Genomic DNA, 25,400 nt, shown 5'->3' with positions numbered 1-25,400 from the left:
GGCATTAAAAACTTAACTTAACGCAACATCTCAGAAAAAACACTTTAAACCTATTAAACTCTTTATGATCTTCAAACAAAAATAACCCCATAAATCTATTACACTCAGAGAAAGCCAACCACACAAAACTTCTTAAATTAACCTTGGACTCAAATCCCAAACAGAAGAATTCAGCAACTTGGTGTTGTGTTTAGTTTAGCTAAACAATTAATCCACAGTTGATCGCCTGTCCATACTAGTTCTATGTTATCTCACTTTCACGTACGTTTTCTACATATGAGGGGCAATTTACTGAGTGCCAATTAACCTACAAATTCGCAAGTCTTTTGTGATGTGGGAGGAAACTAGAGAAAATGCATAAGCTCACAGGGAGAACGTGCAAACTCCACACAGCCAGCAACCTGAGGTCACACGGGTCTCTGACGGTGTGAGGCAGCGGCTCTACTGCGCTCGCCACTGTACCGCCCTATATTGAAAGGGGAGAGAAGAGAGCAGGTAACAAGGATGTGAATGGCAGGAAAGAGAGAGGGTGAGAAACAGGGAAAGGGGGAAGGAGGTGGCAAAACAACAAAAAAGCGATTCAAATTTACCTTTATAGTTCCCAGTTTGTACTCCTCTTCAGTGTCCTTGTATATAACCACCACATAGTCATTTCCAATGTGCCTTTTCTTGTTGCAACAGGCTCGATCTGATTCTTTGTTCGGCATCAGGGTCGCGATGTGAAAGATTGCTTTAAAGGGATTGAAGAAAATGAGAGTTTGTCACTGCACGGAACAAGGATGGGAGACCGGAAGATTGCTGACTTTGCAAACTGGGCGATTTGAATTTTGGAAATGCATGTTCAATGGCTACAAGACAAGGTGCATTTTACAAATCATCTCCCAATAAAATCATTGGAAAAGAAAATCAGTAGTGAAATAAAAGGGTTACAGTCAGAACCTTTTGGCCCAGGGTGGAAATGTCCACCACTGGATGGCATAGCTGTAAGGTGAGAGGGGATAGTTTAATGGAGATGTGTGGGGAAATATGTTATTTTACACAGAGAGTGGTACGGGCCTAGAACGTGCTGCCAGGGATGGTGGTGGAGGCAGATATGGTAGTGGCTTTTAAGAGGGTTTAAATAGGCACATGGAAGTGCAATGAATAGAGTGATATGGATCATATACAGGCAGATGAGATCAGTATAACTTGGCATCATGTTCGGCACAAACATTGCCCAAACAAAGGACGTAGCTTTAGAAAGGAGATGTGGCGGAATTTCATAGAGGGTGGTGAATCTGTGGAATTTGTTGCCACAAACGATCGTGGAAGCCATGTCTGGGTATTTTTGAGCTATTGACAGATTCTTGATTAGTAAGGGTATCAAAGGTTATGGGGAGAAGGCAGGAGAAGGAAAGATAGATCAGCCATAATTGAATGGCAGAGTAGACATGATGGGCTGAATGGCCTAATTCTGCTCCTATAACTTATGAACTTATGAACAGTACAGCACAGGAACAGGCTTCTTTAGTCCACAATATCTGTACCGAACATGACGCTAATCTCATCTGCCTGCACGTGATATACATCCCTCCAATCCCTGCATATCTACTTGCCTATCTAAGAGCCTCTTCGTTGCCACTATCGTATTTGTCTCAACTACCAGCCCAGGCAGCTCTTCCCAGGCTTCCAATAACCTCTGTAAAAAAAAATCAGCCACGATTGAATGGCAAAGTAGACTCGAAGGGCCGAATGGTCTACTTCTGCTCCTATGATTTATGAGTTTATGAACATTGTGGGCCAAAGGGCCCGTTCCTTTGCTGTGCTGTTCGATGAACATTGTAGATGTGATGATGAGTAATTTTGCAGATTAAATAAAAGTTGACAGACTTAGGGGCAGTGACGAGGGTTGTCAAAGGATGCAGCAAGAGGGTGATAAAGTATTTGAGTTTTCCTCTGCACATCTACATAAAATGTAGAGCAGCGAGAATGTGGAGGAAAGAACTGCAGATGCTGGTTTAAACCGAAGATAGACACAAAAATCTGCAGTAACTCAGCGGGTCAGACAGCATCTCTGGAGAAAAGGAACAGGTAACATTTCGGGTCGAGACCCTTTGGTTTAGTTTAGAGATACTGCGCGGAAACAAGTCCACACCAGCCAGCGATCCCTGCACATTAACACTATCCTACACACACTATGGACAATTTTATGTTTATACCAAGCCAATTAACCTACAGACCTGTACGTCTTTGGAGTGTGTGAGGAAACCGAAGATATCGGAGAAAACCCACGCGGTCACGGGGAGAACGTACAAACTCCGTACAGACAGCACCCCGGGTCTCTGACGCTATAAGGCAGCAACTCCACTGTTGCGCCACCCGTGTCACCCTATCTATCTTCCATGCCCATTTTCAGCAAGAATACGGATCTACGGCAGGTTACAATCACCCACCTTGCATGATGTCGTCATGCCAGCAGTAAGTAAACTGCCCATCATCACCGTAAGTGTCAAGCCCACCAAGGAATATTTGTTCTGGGTTGCAGTCTTGAAGATAGATCAATTTACCAAGGCCAGTGAGGAACTGTGCATACCTCGACGATCCATATGCATTGGACAGAATTTCAACTTCATTATTAGTCTGAAACAAAACAAAATTAAAATTACTTCAGAAGCTCTCTGAACAAGCTGAAGATTTGCTTATATTTATTGAAAATGCACTGGCTTGCTTAGTTTTTGTACTTTAACGATACAGCATGGATACTTCCCTTCCTTCCCTTCCTTTCCCCCTCCCTCTCCTTGACCCCCCTCTCTCTCAAAGTCAGGATCGAACCTGGGTCTCTGGAGCTGTGAGGCTGCAGCTCTACCAGATGCACCACCGTGCCCCCCCCCCCCCCCCCCCCCCCCCCGGTTGAAGATTCTGGATGAGATATTTTTATGTTCTTATTTTATTTTGAGGAAAGTGCAATATTACAAGGCTTCACTGAACATTAATTAAGATGCTAGAAACTTAATCCAAATGGGTTGAAAACACATCCTACGACAATGCAGCTTTTAGATAAACATCCCATCTTTCAGCCCTCATTGGAACAATTCCAAATTAACTCGCATACAAGAATCCCACCGACAATCGGGATTTGGATGGACACATATTTTGCAGGTTGTTACTTTGCATAATTCGAGGGAGGGGAGGAAGGGAAGGAGAAGGAGGGGGGAGGAGAGAGATGGGGAAGGCGAGGGATGGGGAAGGCGAGGGATGGGGAAGGCGAGGGAGGGGAGAAGGAGAGGGGGGAGGAAGGGGAAGGATGGGGAGGAAGGGGAAGGAGGGGGAGCAAGGAAGGAGAGGTGGGGGATGGAGAGGGAGGGGAGCTATTTTGTTGTGTGCTATCCAGTCAAAGAAAAGATTATACATGATTACAATCAAGCTGTCCACAATGTACAGATAAAGGATAAAGGGTACCACCGGCCAGAGACTACAGGTTCGAACCTGACTACGGGTTCTGTCTGTGCGGAGTTTGCACGTGAGTTTCTCCCTGTGACCGCATGGGTTTCCTCACAACATCTCAAAAACGTGGGTGTTTGTAGGTTGATTGGCTTCTGCAAATAGCCCCATAGTGTGTAGCTAGTGGATGCAAAAGTGGGATAACATAGAGTGAGTGTGAATTGGTGAATAATGGTTTGAGTGGGCTCGGTGAGCCGAAGGGTGTGTTTCCATGCTCTATCTCTAAAACTAAATTCTAAACCTTAACTAGGGAGGAACAAGTTAGCAATCTCAGCAAGGTAGGCCAGTGGTCATACACGAGGCTGTTGTTTGAGTACAAGGTAGGTTAATTAGAGCTGGTCAGTATATCAGTTTACTGATGTAGAAGATATTAGTACCTGTTCTTCCCCAACATACACCACTCCAATCTTGTGCGTATCGTAAGGTGGCATCTGATCAAGGACTTTAATGGCGCGGTCTGTAATCTAAGATTAACAAAGCTGCCTGTTAATGACTTATCACTTGCAATACATGTCATGTTTCTCAACCATATTCAAGGAGAAACTATTCACATTTTCACTGGACTTGCAGCAAATTTTGTAAGGTCACACACTTATCCAGACACACGGCCTTTCAGAAGCAGAGACATGAACTAGTAACTCATCTTGGATAGAGTGGATGTGGAGAGGATGTTTCTACTAGTGGGAGTCTGGGACCAGAGGGCACAGCCTCAGAATAATAGGGCGCACATTTAGAAAGGAGATGAGGAGGATTTCTTTAGTCAAGAGGGTGGTGAATCTGGGATTCATTGCCACAAACCGCTGTGGAGGCCAAGTCATTGCGTATTTTTAAGGCGGAGATTGACAGATTCCTGATTAGTTAGGCCTCCAAAGTTTATGGGGATAAGGCAGGAGAATGGGGTTGAGAGGGAAAGATAGATCAGCCATGATTGAATGGCGGAGTAGACACGATGGGCTGAATGGCCTAATTCTGAACTGGTTCGTGGATTTTGTTTCAATTACAATAAAAGAGGGATAACACTAAACTCGGGTGAATGGGTGATTGATAGGCAACGTGGAAACGGGCCGAATGGCCTGTTTCCATTCTGTATCTTTCAATCAATTCCGTTAATCTATCTAATCACCACGGGTTGGAAAAGTTTAGGGATATAGGCCAAACGCAGGCAAAAGGGCCTAGCTTAGATGGTGCATCTTGGTTGGCATGGACGACTTGGGCCGAAGGGCCTGTTTTCATGTGGTATGACTCTATGATGCTAATCAACCAAAACATGAGGGTTGCAGGGACTCAAGTAAAATTATTTGTTTCTCACACACCAAGGACAAATCAATGTGAAGATGTACAGGAGGGAAGCCATTCATTTCATCATACCCATGCCTGTACTTCAAAAGAGCTGGCCAACTTGTCTTACTCTTTCCTTACAGGCTTTGAACTACTTCCCTTCACAAATACAATGTCAAAGTCAATTTTATTCGTCACTTGCACCCGAAGGTGCAGTGAAATGAATTTACCAGCAATGATACACTTTAAAAGAACACACAATACACAATAGAATTTAACACAAACATCCACCACAGCATTCTTCACTGTGGTGGAAGGCAACAAAGTTCAGTCAGTCCTCCTCCTTTGTTCATCCGTGGTTGATCGCATCCGTACGCATCGATCACTCTGTCATAAGCTTCTATCAGGCAGTGTGCTCCAGATTGTAACATTTGTCATTAATGTCCTTCCACTCACTGTGAGTAGCTTTATGTATTACCTCTGCTGCCATCCGAACAATTAACTTATTTTATATACCTCAATTCCGCCCGTCACTTATAGCAACATTTTAGATGCACTAATGATTTAAAACTACTTACCTCATTCTTAGGAATGAGAAGTGGCTTGTTTGACTCACTACCAAAGAAAGGCGAATGATATAACTGAAGAAACACAAAACTGGGAGGGAAAAAAAAACATTTTTCTTTCCACATTCTTCGAGTAAGTTGAGGTTTATTTTAAAGTTATTTCAAATAAGTCAAGCACATGGTGAGAGATTCCTGAATTACCAAGAACAGAGGGTTGTTTTTCAGCACAGGAACATAGAACAGCACAGCACAGGAGCAGGCCCTTCAGCCCACAATGTCTGTGCCGAACATGATGCCAAGATAAACTAATCTCCTCTGACTACGTGATCCATATCCCTCCATTCTCTGCATATCCATGAGCCTATGTAAAAGCCTCTTACTGCCACTATTGTATCTGCCTCCACCACCAGACCAAACAACTTGCAGTGTATAAAATTGAGAGGCTTAGATAGGGTAGACACAGAACCTTTTCTCCCAGGGTGGAAATGGCAGCGTGTTCCAAGCATCCAACACCTGTGCGTAAAAAACTTGCCTCACACCTCGCCATTGAACTTTGTCCCTCTTGCTATAAAGGTACGATCTACAGTCGTTGACATTTCCACCCTGATAGCAAAGGTTCTTACTATCCTACCTAAGCCTCCCAATTTATGAGTTGAGTTTAGTTTATTGTCATGTGTACCGAGGTACAGTGAAAAGTGTTTGTTGCGTGTGAAACAGTCAGCGCAAAGCCAATACATGATTACAATCGAGCCATCCACAGATACATGATAAAGGGAATAACGTGAATAATGTTTAGTGCAAGATAAAGTCAGATTAAAGATAGTCTGAGGGTCTCCAAATGAGGTAGATAGTAGCTCAGGACTGCTCTTTAGTTGTTGGTAGGATGATTCAATTGCCTGATAACAGCTGGGAAGAAACAGACCCTGAATCTGGAGGTGTGTGTTTCATACTTCTATACCTTCTGCCCGATGGGAGATGGGAGAAGAGGGAATGGCGGGGGTGCGACTTGTCCTTGATTATGCTGGTGGCCTTGCCGAGGCAGCGTGAGGTGTAAATGGAGTCAATGGAAGGAAGGTTGGTTTGTGTGATGGTCTGGACTGCGCCCATGATTTCTTGCAATTTCTTGCAGTCTTGGATGGAGCTGTTCCAAATCCGACCAGGGGAGAGAATGGGCCAGGTTACACCAACAACTAACCAGCCTTCTATAACCAGTTGGAAATCAAGACCTGGTGGCCGTGAGTGTATGGATTAGCAGGTTCCGATTTCTGCACTTACCCACCTTGGCAACAGAGTACAGACTGCTCTCTCCTTTCACCCTACATGTACTCCTCAATTCAGTGGTAATTTTAATACAAGGCAAGAAGTTGGATTCACTTCATATTTGGCCTCTCGACTGCATTGGAAGAGGGCGAGTGATACAAATTAAAATGAAGAGAAGTAAATCAAGTGCTTAATGATTTTAGTTTATTTGCATCCATTATATCTGTTGAATGAAACTGTATAATTTACATTGTTAATGAAATTATTATGGCTCACTGGCGCAGCTGGTAGAGCTGCTGCCTCACCGTGCCATAGACCTGAGTTCAATCCTGATGTCGTGTCTGTGTGGAGTTTGCAAGCTCTCCCTGTAATTGCGTAGGTTTCCTCCGGTTTGCCTCCCATGTCCCAAAGACTTGTGAATTTGTAGGTTAATTGTCCTCTGCAGATTGCCTCCAAAGTGCAGGGAATGGATGAGAAAGTGGGAGAACATAGAACTAGTGTGTGCAGGTGACCAATGGTCGACATGGACCCAGTGGGCAGAAGGGCCTGTTTCCACGCTACATCTCTGAACTAATTACACTAGACCATGCCAAAGCTGTTCTCAGCAATTCCCTGCTGCTTCTGCTGTTTCACAGTCTTTCTCGATGTAATCATGCAATGTCACTCATTCAATAAGAAAACACCAGAGAATGACTTCCAAGTTACCTTAAAAATCTTACAGCACATGAGAACTGGTAACCTGATTAAGTTTTAATTATTGTTTCACAATCTCTTGGTCCTTAACCCAAAAGGACGTGGGGAGATAGCTATGACCAAATGTTTAGAAATGTAATGGATTTCAATAATTTTTTTGAATATGTTCTAATCTTTATTTTAAGCTCTGAAAATAATTAAAATGTATCTAAGGATTCAGGCTTTCATTCCATGGTATCTTGCCAGAACAGTCAAGGACCAGCATCAACTCAGAGTAGCTGACATTGAGAGAGGTAACCAAGAACTTGACTAACTGAGACCAGAGCATCAAATGCATGAATAAACAGTGGGAGCAGAATAGTTTGACTCCGAGATCCCTCATCCATTTAATAAACTCTATTGAGGTAGATGGTAGCTCAGGCCGGGCGACTCTCTAGTTGTTGATAGGATGACAGCTGGGAAGAAACTGTAACTGAATCTGGATGTGTGCATTTTCACACCTCTGTATCGCTTGTTTGATGGGAGAGGGGGGAAGAGGGAGTGTCCGGGTCCTTGATTATGGTGGTGGCCTTGCCGAGGCAGCGTGAAGCGTAGAAGTCAATGGAAGGGAGGTTGGTTTGTGTGATGGGCTGGGCTGTGACCACAATTCTCTGCAATTTCCTGAGGTCTTGACTGTTCCCAAACCCTACCATAAAATGCTTTCCACGGAGCAAATAGCAGGCAAGATAAAGGTAATGGTGGCAGAGGTTTGTAACTCAGTCTAGGGTCAAGGCAGCAAACCATACTGCTCAGCCTGAAACAATGACTGAGAATCGACCTTACAGCAAGATTGTGGTATCTGTTTTCCCTGCATTTAACCAGACCAATCTGAAACTTGTACAAATTGAGAAACAAGAGGTAGCTGGGAGCTGGTGATGAGATAAGGCAGGGTGTTAGGTGTTTATGAAATCTGAAATCTTCAGATATCATCAGTGATGGGAAGTGCATGAATAAGGAATGGGAGGGGCAAAGTCTGCCAATATCAGGGACTCTTATAGTTAGTCTGAAGAAGGGTCTCGACCCAAAACGTCACCCGTTCCTTCTCTCCAGAGATGCTGCTTGTCCCACTGAGTTACTCCAGCTTTTTATGTCTATCTTCGGTTGAAACCAGCGTCTGCAGTTCCTTCCTACTCTTATAGTTAGTCAGATGTATCTGTACGCTTTTTACCATATGAAGTATGGGCTTTAAATGTTATTTTTGTTTGCCATTATATTAATACATTTAATAGGACATTAATGAATATAGAAATGAATGCGTGAAGTTTTGCAGATGTTTTGTACCCATGAAAGAATGAATGAATGAATAAGTTTATTGGCCAAGTATTCACATACAAGGAATTTGCCTTGGTGCTCCACCCGCAAGTGACAACATGACATACAGTGACAGTTAGGAATGACAGATAAAACATTAAACATTAATAATAAAACATTATCTTGGCCTACTTGTCACTGTTGTCGTATGATTAATCGAAGTATGTGCCAATATATTGGTGATTATAAAGCTTTTGGAGAGGCACAACAATATGCAATGAATGAAGGTGTATGGATCACAAGCAGCTAAGAGATTCATTTACCATGACATCATATTTGGCACAGACATTGTGGACCGAAGGGCCCGTTCCTGGGCTGTACTGTACTCTTCTATGGTCTATTAATTGTACTGTTCTATGCATTAAGGAAAATGCATCTTATTCCCTACATAACTTATGGCCATAAGACATAGGAGGAGAATTAGGCCATTCGGCCCATCAAGTCTTCTCCAACAATCAACCATAGCTGATCTATCTTTTCCTCTCAACCCCATTCGCCTGCCTTCTCCCCGTAACCTTTGATGCCCGGCTAATCAAGAATCTATCCATCACTGCTTTAAAAATACCAAATGATGGCGTCCACTGCTGCCTGTGGCAATGAATTCAAAAGATTCACCACCCTCTGGTAAAGGTAATTCCTCCTCATCTCTGTTCTAAAGTACGTCCTTTTATTCTGAAGCTGTGCCCTCTGGTCCTAGACTCTCCCACCACTAGAAACATCCTCTCCACATTCACCCCATCTAGACCATTCATTATTCGGTAGGTTTCAATGAGATCCTCCCCCTCATCTACCTAAACTCCAGCGAGTAGCGGCCCAGAGCCATCAAACGCTCTTCATATGTTAACCCAATCATCCCCGGGATCATTCTCGTGATCCTTCCTCAGATATGAAGCTCTAAAGGGACATCTTTCAGAATCCAAAGAGGGTTTTTACCTACCTTGGGTTTATTCCACTAATCTTCTCCGCATTCGAGGCCGACGATCTGTTCTGAACCCCATTGCGCTGTGACCTCCGGCCTCTCCTTGACGGTGCAGAGTCAGAAATGGTGTGGCCCCTGGGCCTGTAGCGGTTTGGAGACAGAGGGGGTTCCTTCTTTTCTGCCGGAGGTAGTGTGTCCTGCTTGCTACCGTCGCTGGTTTCCAATCTGCCATTGGGAGGACATTCCTCTTCAATACTCTCAGCGTGACTCCTAGGCTTTGCCTCAGTCACTGGCTTCGCAGCGAGTCCCTCTTTCCCATTTACCTCCGCCATTTCTTGGAGGTTCTGAAGCTCTGGGGAAGAGCTGGACTTGTTGAGAGTTTGAGCGTGGTTGAAATCAAATTCTTCCTCCAATGGATCAATGGCCAAAGAAGATGGCACAACCTTATCAGAGGCAATGCTCATTATCCCTGGATCTTCTCCCTGAAGAGTCTTTTCCTCCTCCTGACTGGACGTTGATGACGACTTAAGCCCAAAAAAATATTGGCATTCAATAATTTAGTATTCATTACATATTTATCTTCTTGCAATTAGTTTTATTTTACCCAAATTCACTAAAAATATGATTCCGTATTTCATATTTCTTTCAGTTTCGCTAACAAAGTTTGCAGATTTTAGGACGTTATAATCATCTGATGAAAGTACCAATGTATTATCTTGTTTGCCCAACACTATGAACATTAAATTCTCCAGTTTTAATTAACACCCTATCTTTCCTTTCTCCCCCTCCCTCTTTCTATTTGTCTATTGTCTTGTGAACCCTCCACCCCGGTGTGCACCCATTCTTCCCACTATCTCGCCCCCCCCCCCCACCCCTTCTGCCTACTGTGTCCACGTTAACCATCGATCATCCATTCACACTAGTTCTATCCCACTTTCTCATCCACTCCCTTACCACATGAGAGGCAATGTACAGAGGCCAATTAACCTATAAACCCGCATGTCTTGAGGATGGGGGAGGAAACCGGAGCACCCAGGGGAGAGTGACGGGGAGAGTGACGGGGAGAGTGAGCAAACTGCACACAGACGGCGTCCAAAGTCAGGCATGAACCCAGGTCACTGGCGCTGCGGGGCAGAGGTTCTACCAGCTGCGCTACAGTGAAGGTGAAGTGCCAGTCAGTTAATCAGCTCAGAACAAATGAACGGGTGCCTGGGACTACTGAGGAGGGTGAAAATCTACATTCTTGTTCAATAAGGTACATGGACTAAGAATAATCCAGGATCATTGGGTTAACCTATGTTGAGTGTTTGACAGCATTGGGCCTGTAATCGCTGGAGTTTAGAAAGATGAGGTGGGACCTCATTGAAACTTACCGAATAGTGAAAGTCCTGGATAGGGAATGTGGAAATGATGTTTCCACTAGTGGGAGAGACCAGAGGTCATAGCCTCATAATAAAAGGACGTACCTTTAGAAAGATGAGGAGGAATTATTTTAGTCATAGTGAGGTGAATCTGTGGAATTCATTGCCACAGATGGCTGTGGAGGCCAAGTCACTGGGTATTTTTAAGGCGGAGATTCACAGGTTCTAGGGTGTCTGGGGTTATGAGGAGAAGGCAGGAGAATGGGGTCGAGAGGGAAAGATAGATCAGAATGACAGAGTAGACAATGGGCCAAATGACCTAATTCTACTCCGAGAGCTTATGAACATGACTACACTAGTCATACAGATTTTTATGAAAACAGTGACAGAAGAACAAAGGAAATAGAGCAACTTACTCTGCTGTATGATGCTGTAATGATGTCCTGGCTCTCTGCTGGCATGAAGATCGGCTCAGAAACCATTGCCTCAAAGTCCTCGAGTTCGTGAGACTCCACAGGGGAATCACAGGCCTTCAAGTGCATGCCCAGTCCATCACCTTCCTCCGCTACAGCAACCGAATCTACAAATGTGGTTTATCGTCAGAACACATCCACCTTCTCATTCCTCACTACAACGACATTTCCTTAAGTTTAGATGAATGCGGTGCAAATTGGAAACTTCATAGCAGACAAGCCCTTATTCGAGATGGATGATTTGAGGTTTCGCATGTTTTATCCATTCAGAATATTGATGTTAACATAACATTGATGTTAACATAAGCAGAACTGCAGCCACAGCCATGAAAAGCACTACGTTTATTCATCATTCCGACATTTAACTCAGACCTTTGCGGCTTATCAATGTAGCTAATCTGAACCTTCCAAGGCTGGTTTCAACACAGCATAAAACAGGTCCATCACTGATTTTTCAGTCCCTCCTTTAATACGGACAAGATCCCCCTCCCCCCGGAAGTTCCCCCGAAAATGTGGAGCCTGGGCCAGGTGAGACAGCCATCTCAACCTCATCAGGAATTTGAATTTTCCCTCTTTGACCAGGGCTCAGGAACTCCGGCCTAGCCGGAGCTGGCAGATCCGCCATACAGCCAACTTCTGCAGCCGATCGGTGGGTCGAATTTGCCGTCTGCTGCCGGGGCTCAGGAGGAACTCCACCCCGGCCGAAGCCGGCAGATCCGTTCACATAACCGACCTCTGTGGCCGGCATTGCGGGCCAGTATCTTCCCCCACCCCCCCCCCCCCACCCCAGGGCCGTGACCTTTGTTGGTCCAGCAAAATGGATAATCCAGAAAGGCGTAAGAAAGAACTGCAGATGCTGGTTTAAACCAAAGATAGACACAAAACGCTGAAGTAACTCAGCAGTAACTCAGTAACTCATAGACACAAAAAGCTGGAGTAACTCAGCGGGTCAGACAGCATCTCTGGAGAGAAGGAATGATTGATGTTTCTGGTCGAGACCCTTCTTCATCCCACTCCCCTGACATCAGTCTGAAGAACGGTCTTGACCCGAAACGTCACCCATTCCTTCTCTCCAGAGATGCTGCCTGACCCGCTGAGTTACTCCAGCTTTTTGTGTCTATCTTCGGTTTAAACCAGCATCTGCAGTTCCTTCCTACACAGATTAACTAAACCTCTAGCATTTTTAGGAGTACTGGCAAGGAAGCGCAAATACATTTTTGATGGTTGACACACAAGGAACACCGGAGATTAAAAAAATCAAAATGATATGATTATCATCTATGCTCCTTGAACCTGGACTTTCAATGTCGCAGTACTTCCAACAAAACCAGTTTATATTGGGAATTACTACAATCACACAATACGATGAGAAATGTTTGTTTGACCCATGGCAAATCAAGTGAACTACTTCAATTTAAAAATTATACTTCAGGGAAACACACATAATTTCCCTTCACACTGGGACAATATCTGCCTGTTCGTCAATAAGTGATATTGACCCATAAACACCCCACATCTCTTAATATTCAAAATTAAACCACAGATCTAGTATCAATTCCTGCTTGCAAAACAGCTTCAAATTTCTATAATTGTTATTAAACTGGAAGATGCAGCATGGAAACAGGCCCTTTGGCCCCCTGAGTCCACGCCGACCTTCGATCCCTCGTCTCACTTTCGCATCCACTCTCAACACATTAGGGGCAACTTGCAAGGAGGCCAATTAACTTACATACTCACACGTCTTTGGGATGTAGGAGGAAACCGGGGCACCCAGAGGAAAACGGAGAGAACGTGCAAACGCCACACAGACAGCATCTGAGTTTAGAATCAAACCTGGTGCTCTAGCGCTTGAAACATAGCACATAGGAGCAGGGGTAGGCCATTCGGCCCTTTGAGCCAGCACCGCCATTCAATATGATCATCACTGAAGCAGCAGGACTACCAGCTGCACCACTGTGTCACCTCCAACTACAATCACCTTTAAACAGATGGCAGGCTTCTAAATTCACACAACTTTTGAGTACAGGCTGGATCACGTTGAACAGCTTAAAATAAAAGTATTTCCTAACTTCATAACTGATTTGATTTTTTTAGTTTAGTTTAGTTTACAGATACACCGCGGAAACAGGCCCTTTGGTCCACCGAGTCTGCGCCACCCAACAATCCCCGTACACTAACACTATCCTACACACTAGGGACAATATACAATCTTTACCTGAAACAAATTAACCTACAAACCTGCACACCTTTGGAGTGTGAGAGCACCCGGGAAACATCCATGCGGACATGGGGAGAACGTATAAACTCTGTACAGACGGCACTCGTAGTCAGGACCAAACCCGGGTCTCTAGAGCTGCAAGGCAGCAACTCTACCGCTGCGCTACCATACTGCCCCAATGTTTCAGATTAATCCTGTTCTTCCCTTTAAATGTGCATGTTGACCTGAATGGCCTTCTGTGTTGTCATAAGTATGAGATTGGAAGAACAAGATTCTTGTTACCCTTCCAAATAGCTTATTAAAAATATCAATCTAATAAAATGTCAATACTGAAACTAGGCTTGTACTCCATGGAATGTAATGATTTAACCATCTGGTTAAATAGTCACCCATTCCTTCTGTCCAGAGATGTTGCCTGCCCTGTTGAGGTACTCCAGCATTTTGGGTCTATCTCTGTTAAATAAGTTAATTTTAATTGATACACCAACCTCTCATTTACTTCCTATATTTTACTCAAAATAAGGAAATTATACTACAAGTTTGTGGAATTCTCTGCCTGAGGGCAGTTTCTCTGGATGCTTTCAAGAGAGAGCTAGATAGGGCTCTTAAAAATATTACGGAGTCAGGGCATATGGGGAGAAGGCAGGAACGGGGTACTGATTGGGGATGATCAGCCATGATCACATTGAATGGTGGTGCTGGCTCGAAGGGCCAAATGGCCTACTCCTGCACCTATTGTCTATTGTGTATTGTCTATTGTCAGGCAGCATCTGTGGATAAAAACGATAGGTGATGTTTTGGGTCGGGACCCATAGAATCCTAGTCATACAGCGTGGAAACAGGCCTTTCAGCCCAACTTGCCCACACTGACCAACATATCCCATGTACATTAGTCCCACCTGCCTGCGTTTGGCCCATATCTCTCTCAACCAATTCTATCCATCTTCAGCCAAGTCTGAAGGAGGATCCCGACCTGAAAGGTGATCTTTCCTTTTTCACCAGAGATGCTGCTTGACCCGCTGAGTTAGTCTAGCACATTGTGTCTACCTTTGGTATAAACTAGCATCTGTAGTTCTTTGTTTCAACAAGTACACAGGCAGACAGGGTGGTGAAGGCAGTATTTGGCACGTTTGTCTTCATTTGTCATTTAGAATGGAGATGATGAGGAATTTCTTTAGCCAGAGGGTGGTGAATCTGTGGAACTCATTGCCGCAGATGACGGTGGAGGCCAAAACATTGGGTATTTTTAAAGCAGAGATTGACAGGTTCTTGATGAGTAAGGGCATCAAAGGTTACAGCAAGCAAGCATGAAAATGGGGTTTATAGGGAAAAATAGATCAGCCATGATCCAATGTGGAGCAGACTCGAGGGCTGCCAGGCCAAGCCAGGGAAATGAGCCCCACATCAGCTGTGGGAAAGTTAGTGCAGGGGATTCTAATAAACAGGATCTATCTGCATTTGGAAAGGCAAAGTCTGAGTAGGAATAGTCAGCATAGCTGAGCATGTGGGAAAACACGTCTCACAAATTTGATTGTTTTTTGAAGAGAACACCAAGAGAACTGATGAGGGTGAGGCAGTAGACAATATCTTCATCGACGTTAGCAAGGCTTTTGACAAGGTCCCGCATAATAGGCAGGTCTGGAAGGTTAAATCGCATGGATCCAGGGAGAGCTGGACAAATGGATTCCAAACTAGCTTGGAGAAAGGAGTCAGAGGCTGCTGGTCAAGTCTTTATCATTATATTGGAGGCCTGCCACCATGTGGTGTACTGCAGGGATCGGTGCTGGGCCCTCCATTGATTATCATATATATATTAATGATTTGGATGAGAATATGTGCCAAATTTAGTACATTTGTGAATGATACCAAAATTTGTGCTGCAAGGACATTGAAGAAGGTTGCCTTAGTACTTAGAAGGGAGAAGATTGTGAGTAAAAGTTACTTAAAATTAGAGAGTCCTCAATGCCTCCAGCATCTTGTATTCTCCTATGCATTAGCCAGTATCTGCAGTTCTTTCTTTCTACATTCTTACAAACCAAAGTTTTCATCTACTGGGAGTTATGAAGTATAAAGGAATGCATACACAGCAAGGCTTTGAGAATGTGAGAACATCCCCAAATAACCACACAAGACTAAGTGTTGGAAACTGCAGCAGATAATGAAGGAGAACAATTTACTTCAAAATCATTTGGAAGGGCATGCTTGATTAAGTTCAACTTCCAGATAATAATGAAACTAAGCCTTTTGTTAGTAAGCAAACTGCAAGAAAATTTTTTTTGACAAGTGTTTAAACGCCGTAAGCTTGTCAGAACTGTGCTGCAAAGCAGCAGCCACTTTCAACTGGAATACCATGCTACTCCAGCTAATTAAAGAGCTACATATGCCACACACACATAGAGAACTATGAAACAGCACGGGATGCATGGATACTAATGATTCAAGGGCGCCCTTGAGGGTGCTGGCAAGTACCTGCCCAGGAAATGCTCCTGTGCAATTCTCCTCGACAGCTTGTCTGGCACATAGAAGAGAAAGAAGCCACTGCAAAGGGAAATGAAATCAGTGGCCGTGTGAAGCATGGGAGAAATTCTTTTTAACAGAATGCAAAATGCAAAGGCCCAAATGACAAGAGCTACACAACCCCTCTTACTAAGGCTATTTACAGTGCCCTCCATGTTTGGGACAAAAAGCCATAATTTATTTATTTATTTGCCTCTGTACTCCACAATTTGAGATTTGTAATAGAAATAAATCATATGTGGTTAAAGTGCACATTGTCAGATTTTAATAAAGGTCATTTTTTTACATTTTGGTTTCACCATGTAGAAATTACAGCAGTGCCGACCAGCGATCACCCCGTACACTAACAACATCCTATGCACTGGGAACAATTTTACAACTTCCCAAAGCCAATTAACCTACAAATCTGCACGTTTTTGAAATGACGGAGGAAACCGGAGCACCCGGGGAAAACGCAGGGAAAACATACTAACTCTGCACAGGCAGCACCTGGAGTCAGGATCGATCCCGGGTCTTGAGATGTTGCCTGGCCTCTCCAGTTACTCCAGCACTTATTTGTCTTTTTTTTTGTCTCACTTTCTATTTCCCATCATCATTTACTTCTACTTTTGAACCATTACCCCTCTTGTTACTTAATCTCTCCCACCTACAAAAAATCTGCCTACTCGTTCTTACCTATCCTCCCAATTTTCTCTGCATTCTAATATCTCTAATCATTCCCAATTTTTATGAAAGATAATTGTCTTGAAACATTGGCCGTTTCCTTCTCTGCAGATGCTGCCTCGCCCAGCTCCAAGATGAATTTCAGGAGCAGCACATGAAGATTCAGCTCATGCTTAGGAAAAGAGATGGGACATACTCACCTGTATTGAAACGCTGAAGTATTGGTGGCTTGGCTGTTAAGCTGGGGCAGGGCATGGATTCTGATCGACCAGATGCTTGCTGGTGTGGGTCCGTCACTCTCTCTACAGCCATCAGCATAGTGGACAGCTCTTGCAAGGGCATGTTGTTTATCTCGGAAGAAAATGGGCTTGGTGGATTCTCCAGACACAGAAGCCAGCTTGCATTACCTACAAGGTACCAATGCAAGTACAATTAAACCAGATGTCACAAGATAATTTGCTGCCTACTTTCCTGTTAGGATGTGCAACAGAGTTGATTTATTTAAAAAAAATGTTTCTAATTTCAATTCAATTCTAACGTGGACACAAGGAACCGCAGATGCTCGTTTACAAAGTAGACGCAAAGTGCTGGAGTAACACAGCGGGTCACGCAGCATCTCTGGAGAACATAGATAGGTAATGTTTCAGGTTGGGACCCTTCTTCAGACTCGGTGACATTTGGGGCTGGGAGCCAAATGGCCGCCTATCCATGTTCTCCAGAGATACCACCTGATCTGCTGAGTTATCCCAGCACTTTGTGGTTTTTTTCCCTTCAATTCATAATTGCTCAACAATCGGGAATAACCAGGAAATTAAGAGTAAAATTATTAGTTTTCAACAAAATATGCGCAAGGGAGAAAGTTGTTCAGGCTGCACAAGATGAAGTAAGGTGCACAGCCGGAAGAGTTGTTGCCTTGCACTGCCAGAGACCCAAGTTCAATCCTGACCGTCAGTGTTGTCTCTGTGGAGCTTCCACGTTTTCCATGTAACCGTGAGATTTTGCCCTGGGTGCTCAGAGTGCCTTCAACTTCCCAAAGATGTGCACGTTGGTAGGTTAATTGACCTCTGTACATTACCCTTGAATGTAGGTGAGTGGCACACCCTGGGTGGAGTTGATGAGCATGTGGATGGAGTTAAAATTTGGATTGATGTAGGGTGGGTGTAAATGGGTGGTTAATGGTCGGTACCCACTCAGTGGGTCGAAGAGCCTGTGTCCACGCTGTATCTCTCTCTGGCTATGGTGGAGGCTGCTCATGTGGACCTGTAAACACAGGCAGGAAGCAGGAAGGTTCCATGGCCTGACTTAGTGCCACTTGCATTTCCAAACCACTATTTCTCATAGAGGGCAACATGGACAAGTGGAGGGTATTTTTTTATAACTTTCTTGACAGCTAACCTACAGAATTGGGTGCAATTGCAATATCACACCCTGCTCCATATTTTAAATTAACTTTACTGCTGTCTGAAAAGTCAGGCATACAATAAAACAAGCATTCAGTTTCTTCCCAGTTGTTATCAGGCAACTTAACCATCCTATCAACCACTTGATAGTGGTCTTGAGCTACTATCAACCTCATTGGAGACCTTCCAACTATCTCTAATCAGACTTTACTGGACATATCTTGCTCTGAAGGTTATTCCCTTTATCATATATCTATACACTGTGGACAGCTTGATTGTAAGCATGTATAGTTTTTCTGCAGACTGGTTAGCAATAAGAACTTTTCACTGTACCTCAGTACACGTGGCAATAAACTAAACTAAACTAAATTTGCATTTGCCCTTGGGTGAATTTCTTGGAAACAGTATTAAAGCAACAGCTATAAATGGTTGTACAGATTGCCAGTTATGCTTCTGGCAAAATAATTAGTTTAGCTTAGTTTAGAAATACAGCATGGATACAGGCCTTTCGGCTCACAGGGTCCACGCTGACCAGTGATTACCCATACACTAGTTCTATCCTACACACTTGAGCCAATTTTACAGAAGCCAACTTACCTACAAACCTGCACATCTTGGAATGTGGGAGAAAATGGAGCAACCAGAGAAAACCCACGCGGTCACAGAATGTACAAACTCCGTACAGACAGTACCCCAGGTCAGGATCGAACCCAGGTCTCTGGTGCTGTAAGACAGCAGCACTACCACTGAGCCACCCTAGATTGCCCTAAGAGGGGCACAACAGGAAGAGAGGCTTAGAGGGATATGGGCCAAACCTAGGTAGGTGGAACTAGCGTAAATGTGGTCAGGCATGGGCAAATTGGGCCGAAGGAGTTTGTTTCTGTGCCATATGACTCTAAAATGAGATTCAATAACAATCAAAACACTTGTCTTGCTCAGACAAAGTCGTTCTCCATTTCTGAAGATAGAAACCTTCTTTCAATTCATAACCAATAAAGGTTTATTAGATCCACATACAATCGTGGCAGCACAACACAATACGATGATCGTACCCGAGGGTCGGCGAATGTATATTTCTGCCCATCCCTGAGTCAGGACTGAGGCATATTCAGCCAGGTTGGCCTTTTCCTTCTGTGAGAGAGGCTGGCCACTAGAGGGGGCTGCATCCCGATGCAGTGATTTGCGGTTTTCCAATCCTTTTGTAGCTGCCATCACAGAGGGAGCGGAGATCTCGGACTCCGAGGGCGACACCAGAGGACTTAAACTCTGAACTGAATCGCTGTGGAGAGCATGACCACCTGGAGAAACAGAAGCAGCCAACTTTAGAGAAAGCAATTGCATAGTAGTGTAGCCATAGAATCATACAGCTCCACGGTGTATTAGATATTTAAATAGAACTTTAAATAGCATTTGTTAGGCTTTTGGATAAGCACGTAGATATGGAGGGAATGGGGGAATACGGATCATGTGCAGGCAGAATCATAATGTCATACAGCATGGAAATAGGCCCTTTGGCCCAACTTGCCCACACTGCCCAACGTCCCATTTATACTAGTCCGACCTGCTTGCGTTTGAACCATATCCCTCTAAACCTGTCCTATCCATGTCTAAATGTTTCTTAAATATTGCGATAGTACCTGCCTCAACTATCTCCTCAGGCAGCTTGTTCCACACACCCACCATCTTTTGCTTGAAAAAGTTATCCCTCAGGTTCCTATTAAATCTTTCCCCCTTCCCTAATGTGTAGGAAAGTGCTAGTTTAGTTTAGAGATACAGCACGGAAACAGGCCCTTCAGCCCGCCGAGTCCGCGTCGACCAGCGATCCCCTATACTACACACACTATGGGGAATTTACAATTTTACCAAACCCAATTAACCTACAAACCTGCACGTCTTTGTAGTGTGGGAGGAAACCGCAGAACCTGGAGAAAACCCACACAGGTTACGAGGAGAAAGTACAAACACTGTACAGACAGCACCCGTGGTCAGGATCGAACATCGAATCTCTGGCACTGTAAGGCAGCAACTCTACCACTGCACAACCCTGCCGCCCCTCGTGTATGGGGATCGTTGGTCAGCGCGAACACAGAGGGCCAAAGGGCCTGTTTCCTTGCTGGATCTCTAAACTAAACTAAATACAAATTTCACCTTAATGGAGAAACCTGGATGGTGACCAACATGCCAGATTTTATTTATGCAGGTTGTCGATGAAATACTGGAGAGGAGCTCTCAACATGTAAATCCGCACCAGATGTCATCGTTAAGTGACGATGAGAGGGACAGGATCTGGGCTGACACAGTGACACAACTGTTGCCTCACAGCGCCAGAGAACCAGGTTCCACTCTGACCTCAGGTGCTGTCTGCTTGGGGTTTGTATGTTCTGCCTGTGAAAGCGTGGGATTCCTCCATGTGCTCCAGTTTCCTCCACACCACAATGTCGTGCAGGTTTGTAGGTTAATTGGCCTCTGTAAAATTGTCCCTGGTGTGTAGAGAGTGGATGCAAAAGTGGGTTAACATAGAAACATAGAAACCGTACACTAGCACCATCCTACACACTTGGGACAATTTACTATTCTTTTTACCGAAGCCAATTAACCTAGAAACCGACACATTTTTGGAAAGTGGGAGGAAACCGGAGCAAACAGAGAAAATCCCACACGGTCATAGGGAGAACGTACATACTTCGTACAGACAGCATCTGTAGTTGGGATCGAACTCTGGTCTCTGGCATTGTAAGGCAGCAACTCTACCACTGCACTGCTGTGCAGCCCATCTCAATAGAGATATAGAGGATTACATTCCACCAGCCTCCACTGCTCTTTGATTTTTTTTGCACTTGCAAGCACAACAGGCTATTGTTGGGCAAACCTTTATTGAAGTATTAAACTGAGATGGCCTCGGCTAGTTAAGATGCAGGCATGGATAGAGTGAATGTGGAGAGGATGCTTCCACTAGTGAGAGAGTCTAGGACCAAAGGCCATAGCCTCAGAATAAAAGGACATACCTTTAGAAAGGAGAAGAGGAGGAAATTCTTTAGGCAGAGGGTGGTGAATCTGCGGAATTCATTGCCACGGATGGCTGTGGAGCCCACGTCAATGGATCTTTTTAAGGTGGAGGTTGACAGATTCTTGATTAGTAAGGGTGTCAGGAGATATGCGAAGAAGGCAGGAGAATGGGGTTGAGAGTGAAAGATAAATCAGCCATAATTTTACAAATGGCCTAATTCTGCTCCTCGAACTTGTGAACTTGTGACATGGACTAATTCAAAGGATGGAATAGATTCAAGGGGCTAAATAATTTAATTTCTCAGTTGCAATTTAGTTTACTCTGAAATGATCCCACGTATAATTTATGAATTTTGGCACCATATGGTTAATTGCTTTAACAGAACAGAATGTTTCACAGAATTTGTTATTTCACAATTCTACAATCTTCATCTCCCTGTAGATAAGTAATGCTGGACCACCCTATCGTTACATGAATATAGAATATAGGGGCTAGGGGATTCTTAAAAATACTAAATCAAATGGCTGAAATAAAATCCAAGAAAAATTTAAAAGGAATCGAAATGTATTATCTTAGCTAAGATGCTTCGAAGAAAATTCATTCTTAGTTTAAAATTATTTTTAAAAGGATATGGCAAATTGTTCAAACTGCTGGAGTTGGAAGCTTATCACGACTTGATAAGTGCCTTCCATCTTAATTTGGGGACATGTCTCAGAATTTCTATAGGGGCACAATTGAAAGCATAATAACCTACGGCATCACTTCCTGGTTCGGGAGCTGCAAGGCTTATGAACAAACTCAACTAAACAGGATAGTGAAGACCGCCAGCAGGATTATCGGTGCCCCACTCCCTTTCCTGCTGGAGATATACAAGAAGCGGAGCATCAGTAGAGCCATCTCCATCATCCAGGACCCCTACCACCCATCACATCACACCTTTTCCATTCTGCCATCTGGGAAGAGGTACAGGAACATCAGCTGCAAAACCAGCAGGATGCTCCTCAGCTTCTTCCCACAGGCAATAAGGCTGATTAAAGGACTTTGTCCCCTCCCAAAATATCGCTCATCCACACATCCAACCGCGCCCATACTTTGACAGTTAGGCACCAGTCAAAGTAAAGCCACTGTGAAGCCACTGTCGATCAGAATGACTGTTTTTATTATATTGTTAATTTTTAGGCCTACTTGCCTTTTAAAAATGGTAATTTAAATTTGTTTTAAAGCTCTATGTATTATCCTTTTTGTTTTTATTTTTACACTGAATGGAAACCGATTGAGCAACGTTTTTTCGTTTCCTCTGTGTATGCGAGTACTCAGTGAAATTATATTAAAGAAATACTGATACTGATACTGAATAGGTGGCATAGGTAGAGTTGCTGCCTCACAGCTTCAGAGACGTGGGTTAGATCCTGACTACGGGTGTTGTCTGTGCGCAGTTTGTACGTTCTCACTGTGACCACGTGGGCTTTCTCAAGGTGCTCCAGATTCCCCACACATTCCAAAGACGTGCAGGTTTATAGATTAATTAGCTTCTGTAAATTATCCCTAGTGTGTAGGATGGAACTAGTGCACGAGTGATTGTTGGTTGGCACTGACTCATTTCCACACTGTATTTCTAAACTAAAAACTGTACTAAATTAAAGAAAAACACAAAATGCTGGAGTAACTCAGCAGGTCAGGCAGCATCTGCAGAAAATGGATAGGTGACGTTTTGTTTCGGGACCGTTCTTCAGACTGATTGTGGTGGGGGGGGGGGGTGATAGGTGGGGAGGGGCCCAACACATCACCTATCCATTTTCTCCAGAGATGCTGCCTGACCGGCTGAGTTACTCCAGCACTTTGTATCTATCCTTGGTATAAACCAGCATCTGCAGTTCCTTTTTTGTTACTAAACTAGATTAATACGGTTCAGTAATCAACGAGACATCAGTAGCACTAGTCCATTATGTACCTAGACATCAAACTACGAATCATCAATTGATCAATGCAACCAAAGTACCCAGATTTTAAGATTTATGAATACAATAATTATAGTAGGACACTGGCCAAACGTAAATCTGGTCATATATAATTTTTAAACGTCATGTCCCAGAAGCAACATTCACCTGATACGGATCTCACTCGCAAGCGAGCTGCCTTTCCAATCTGCTGGCTGGCTTGAGACTCCAACTTGGCAGGGGCTTCTTGTGTTGTCTTTACTTGCATCGACAAATCCAACCTTAGAGTCAAAACAGTAAATCTACCTTGAACATTCTGATCTCTCTTTAACTATAGACCAAGTATATAAAATTATGAGTCAGTTATGAGAAGATGATGAGACGGTAGACAGTCAAAACCTTTCTCCCAGTGTGGGAATGTCAAACACCAGAGAGCATAGCTTTGAGGTGGGTAAGTCGGACCACCAGTTGCCGGAAAATCGATGGTGGACCTGGACATGATGTCGGATCATGACAAAAATAAATCTGCCCTTACTGAGAACTTCGACCAGTAAGCATGCCATCTGTGGTGGATGAGTTACTGAAGGAAATTCTGAGGGATACGATATACACGCATTTAGAAAGATAGGGGTTGATTAGGGATAGGCATCACAGCTTTGTGTATGGGAGATCACGACATGTGAATTTGATCGAGTTTTTTTGAAGTAATAACTAAGAAGGTCGATGAAGGCAGGGAAGGAGATGTAGTCTACATGGTCTTCAGTTAAGCCTTTGATAAGGTTCCATATGGTAGTAGGCTGCACTGGAAGGTTAGATCACAGGGAGCACTGGCTAATTGGATACATAAACGGTTTGATTGTAGGAAGCGGAGGGTAATGGTGGAAGGTTCTTTATACGCCTTGAGGACAGTGACTAATGGCGTGCCTCAGGGGTCGGTGTTGTTTGTCATCTGGATCAATCATTTGGATGTGCATGTACAAGGCATGGTTAGTAAGTTTACATGTGACACTAAAATAGGTGGTCTCATCAAAAAATACAGAGATGTCTTGATCAGCTGGGTAAATAGGCTAAGGAATAGCAAATTGAATTTAGATAAGTGTGAAGTTTTGCATTTTGGGAAGTCAAACCAGGGTGAGGCTTTCAAAGTGAACGCAGGCCCTGGGGAGTGCTGTAGAACAGAGACACATAGCAGTACAAGTACAGAGTTCCCCGAAAGTGGCATCACAGGCAGACAAAGTTGTGAAGAAAGCTTTGGCACACTGGCCTTCATCAGTTAGAGCATTGAAAATAGTTTGAACATTATGTTGCATTTGTACAAGACATTGATGAGCCCCACATTTGGAAATATTGTAGATAAAAAACAGACACAAAATGCTGGAGTAACTCAGCGGGTCAGGCAGTATCTCTGGAGATCATCGACAAGTGACGTTTCAGGTCATGACTCTTCTTCAGACTTGGACATATCTTGGAAATATTGTGTTTTGTTTTGGTCACCCTGATATAGGAAAGATGCCATGCAGGTGGAAAGAGTGCAGAAAGGATTTACGAGGATATTGCCAAGATTCCAGAGAGTGAGTTGGGTAGGCTTCCTTGGAGTATAAGAGACAGGGGTATACAACATCATGAAAGGCGTAGCCAGGGTAAATGCACAGTCTTTCTCCCAGGGTAGGGAATCAAGAATTAGAAGACACAGGTTTTAAGCTGCGAAGGGAAAGTTTTTAACAGGAAGCTGTGGGGCAACTTTATCACACAGAGGGTGGATTGTATATGGAATGAGCAGTGAGATAAAATGGTTGAGGGAGGTGCAATAACAATGGTGCTAAGAGGTTTGGACAGGTACATGACAGGTACTAGCTTAGATGGACACCTTGGACAACATGGACACATTGGGCCGAAGGGTCTTTCTCTGGACCCTGTGACCCTACAACATGATAACACTGCATTACTTTTTGTGACAATTTTTGGGATAAAACCAATGACATGCAAACATTGTATTTTACACAAAAGCTACAATCTCAGCAGAGCACAGGGCGGAACAGTGGCACAGCTGCTGCCTCACAGCGCCAGAGACCCGGGTACGATCCTAACCCCGGGTGCTGTCTACATGGTGTCTGCACGTTCTCCCTGTGACTGTGTGGATTTCCTGCAGGTGTTCTGGGTTCCTCCCTCAGCTTAACAGACGTGCGGGTTTGTAGGCTAATTGGCTTCTGTAAATTGTCACTAGTGTGCAGGGAGTGGATGCAAAAGTGAGATAACATAGAACTCGTGTGAATGGATG

At 44.0% G+C, this 25,400-nt stretch overlaps 1 protein-coding gene across 10 annotated transcripts in view; it reads right to left on the bottom strand.

The window, feature by feature from the left end:
* Nucleotides 1-25,400, bottom strand: part of tsc2 (TSC complex subunit 2) — a 96,518-nt gene that overhangs the window by 8,067 nt on the left and 63,051 nt on the right. For 7 of the 10 annotated variants that reach the window (XM_033016788.1, XM_033016787.1, XM_033016789.1 and 4 more), the window contains 10 exons: nucleotides 23,291-23,403; nucleotides 19,231-19,476; nucleotides 16,979-17,185; nucleotides 16,068-16,136; nucleotides 11,324-11,487; nucleotides 9,565-10,070; nucleotides 5,337-5,415; nucleotides 3,858-3,944; nucleotides 2,433-2,619; nucleotides 591-730 (listed from right to left, as the gene is read on the bottom strand). In XM_033016788.1, the coding sequence (XP_032872679.1) occupies nucleotides 591-730; nucleotides 2,433-2,619; nucleotides 3,858-3,944; nucleotides 5,337-5,415; nucleotides 9,565-10,070; nucleotides 11,324-11,487; nucleotides 16,068-16,136; nucleotides 16,979-17,185; nucleotides 19,231-19,476; nucleotides 23,291-23,403 (1,798 nt within the window). The remainder of the gene's footprint in view (nucleotides 1-590; nucleotides 731-2,432; nucleotides 2,620-3,857; nucleotides 3,945-5,336; nucleotides 5,416-9,564; nucleotides 10,071-11,323; nucleotides 11,488-16,067; nucleotides 16,137-16,978; nucleotides 17,186-19,230; nucleotides 19,477-23,290; nucleotides 23,404-25,400) is intronic. The other 3 variants (XM_033016796.1, XM_033016791.1, XM_033016795.1) reach the window with 1 other exon arrangement.

Source organism: Amblyraja radiata, unplaced genomic scaffold, assembly GCF_010909765.2.
Source record: "Amblyraja radiata isolate CabotCenter1 unplaced genomic scaffold, sAmbRad1.1.pri scaffold_4_ctg1, whole genome shotgun sequence".
NCBI classification, from domain to species: Eukaryota; Metazoa; Chordata; class Chondrichthyes; order Rajiformes; family Rajidae; genus Amblyraja; species Amblyraja radiata.
Note: the sequence above shows the minus strand (reverse complement) of the source record. Positions and strands in the feature narration are given on the sequence as shown.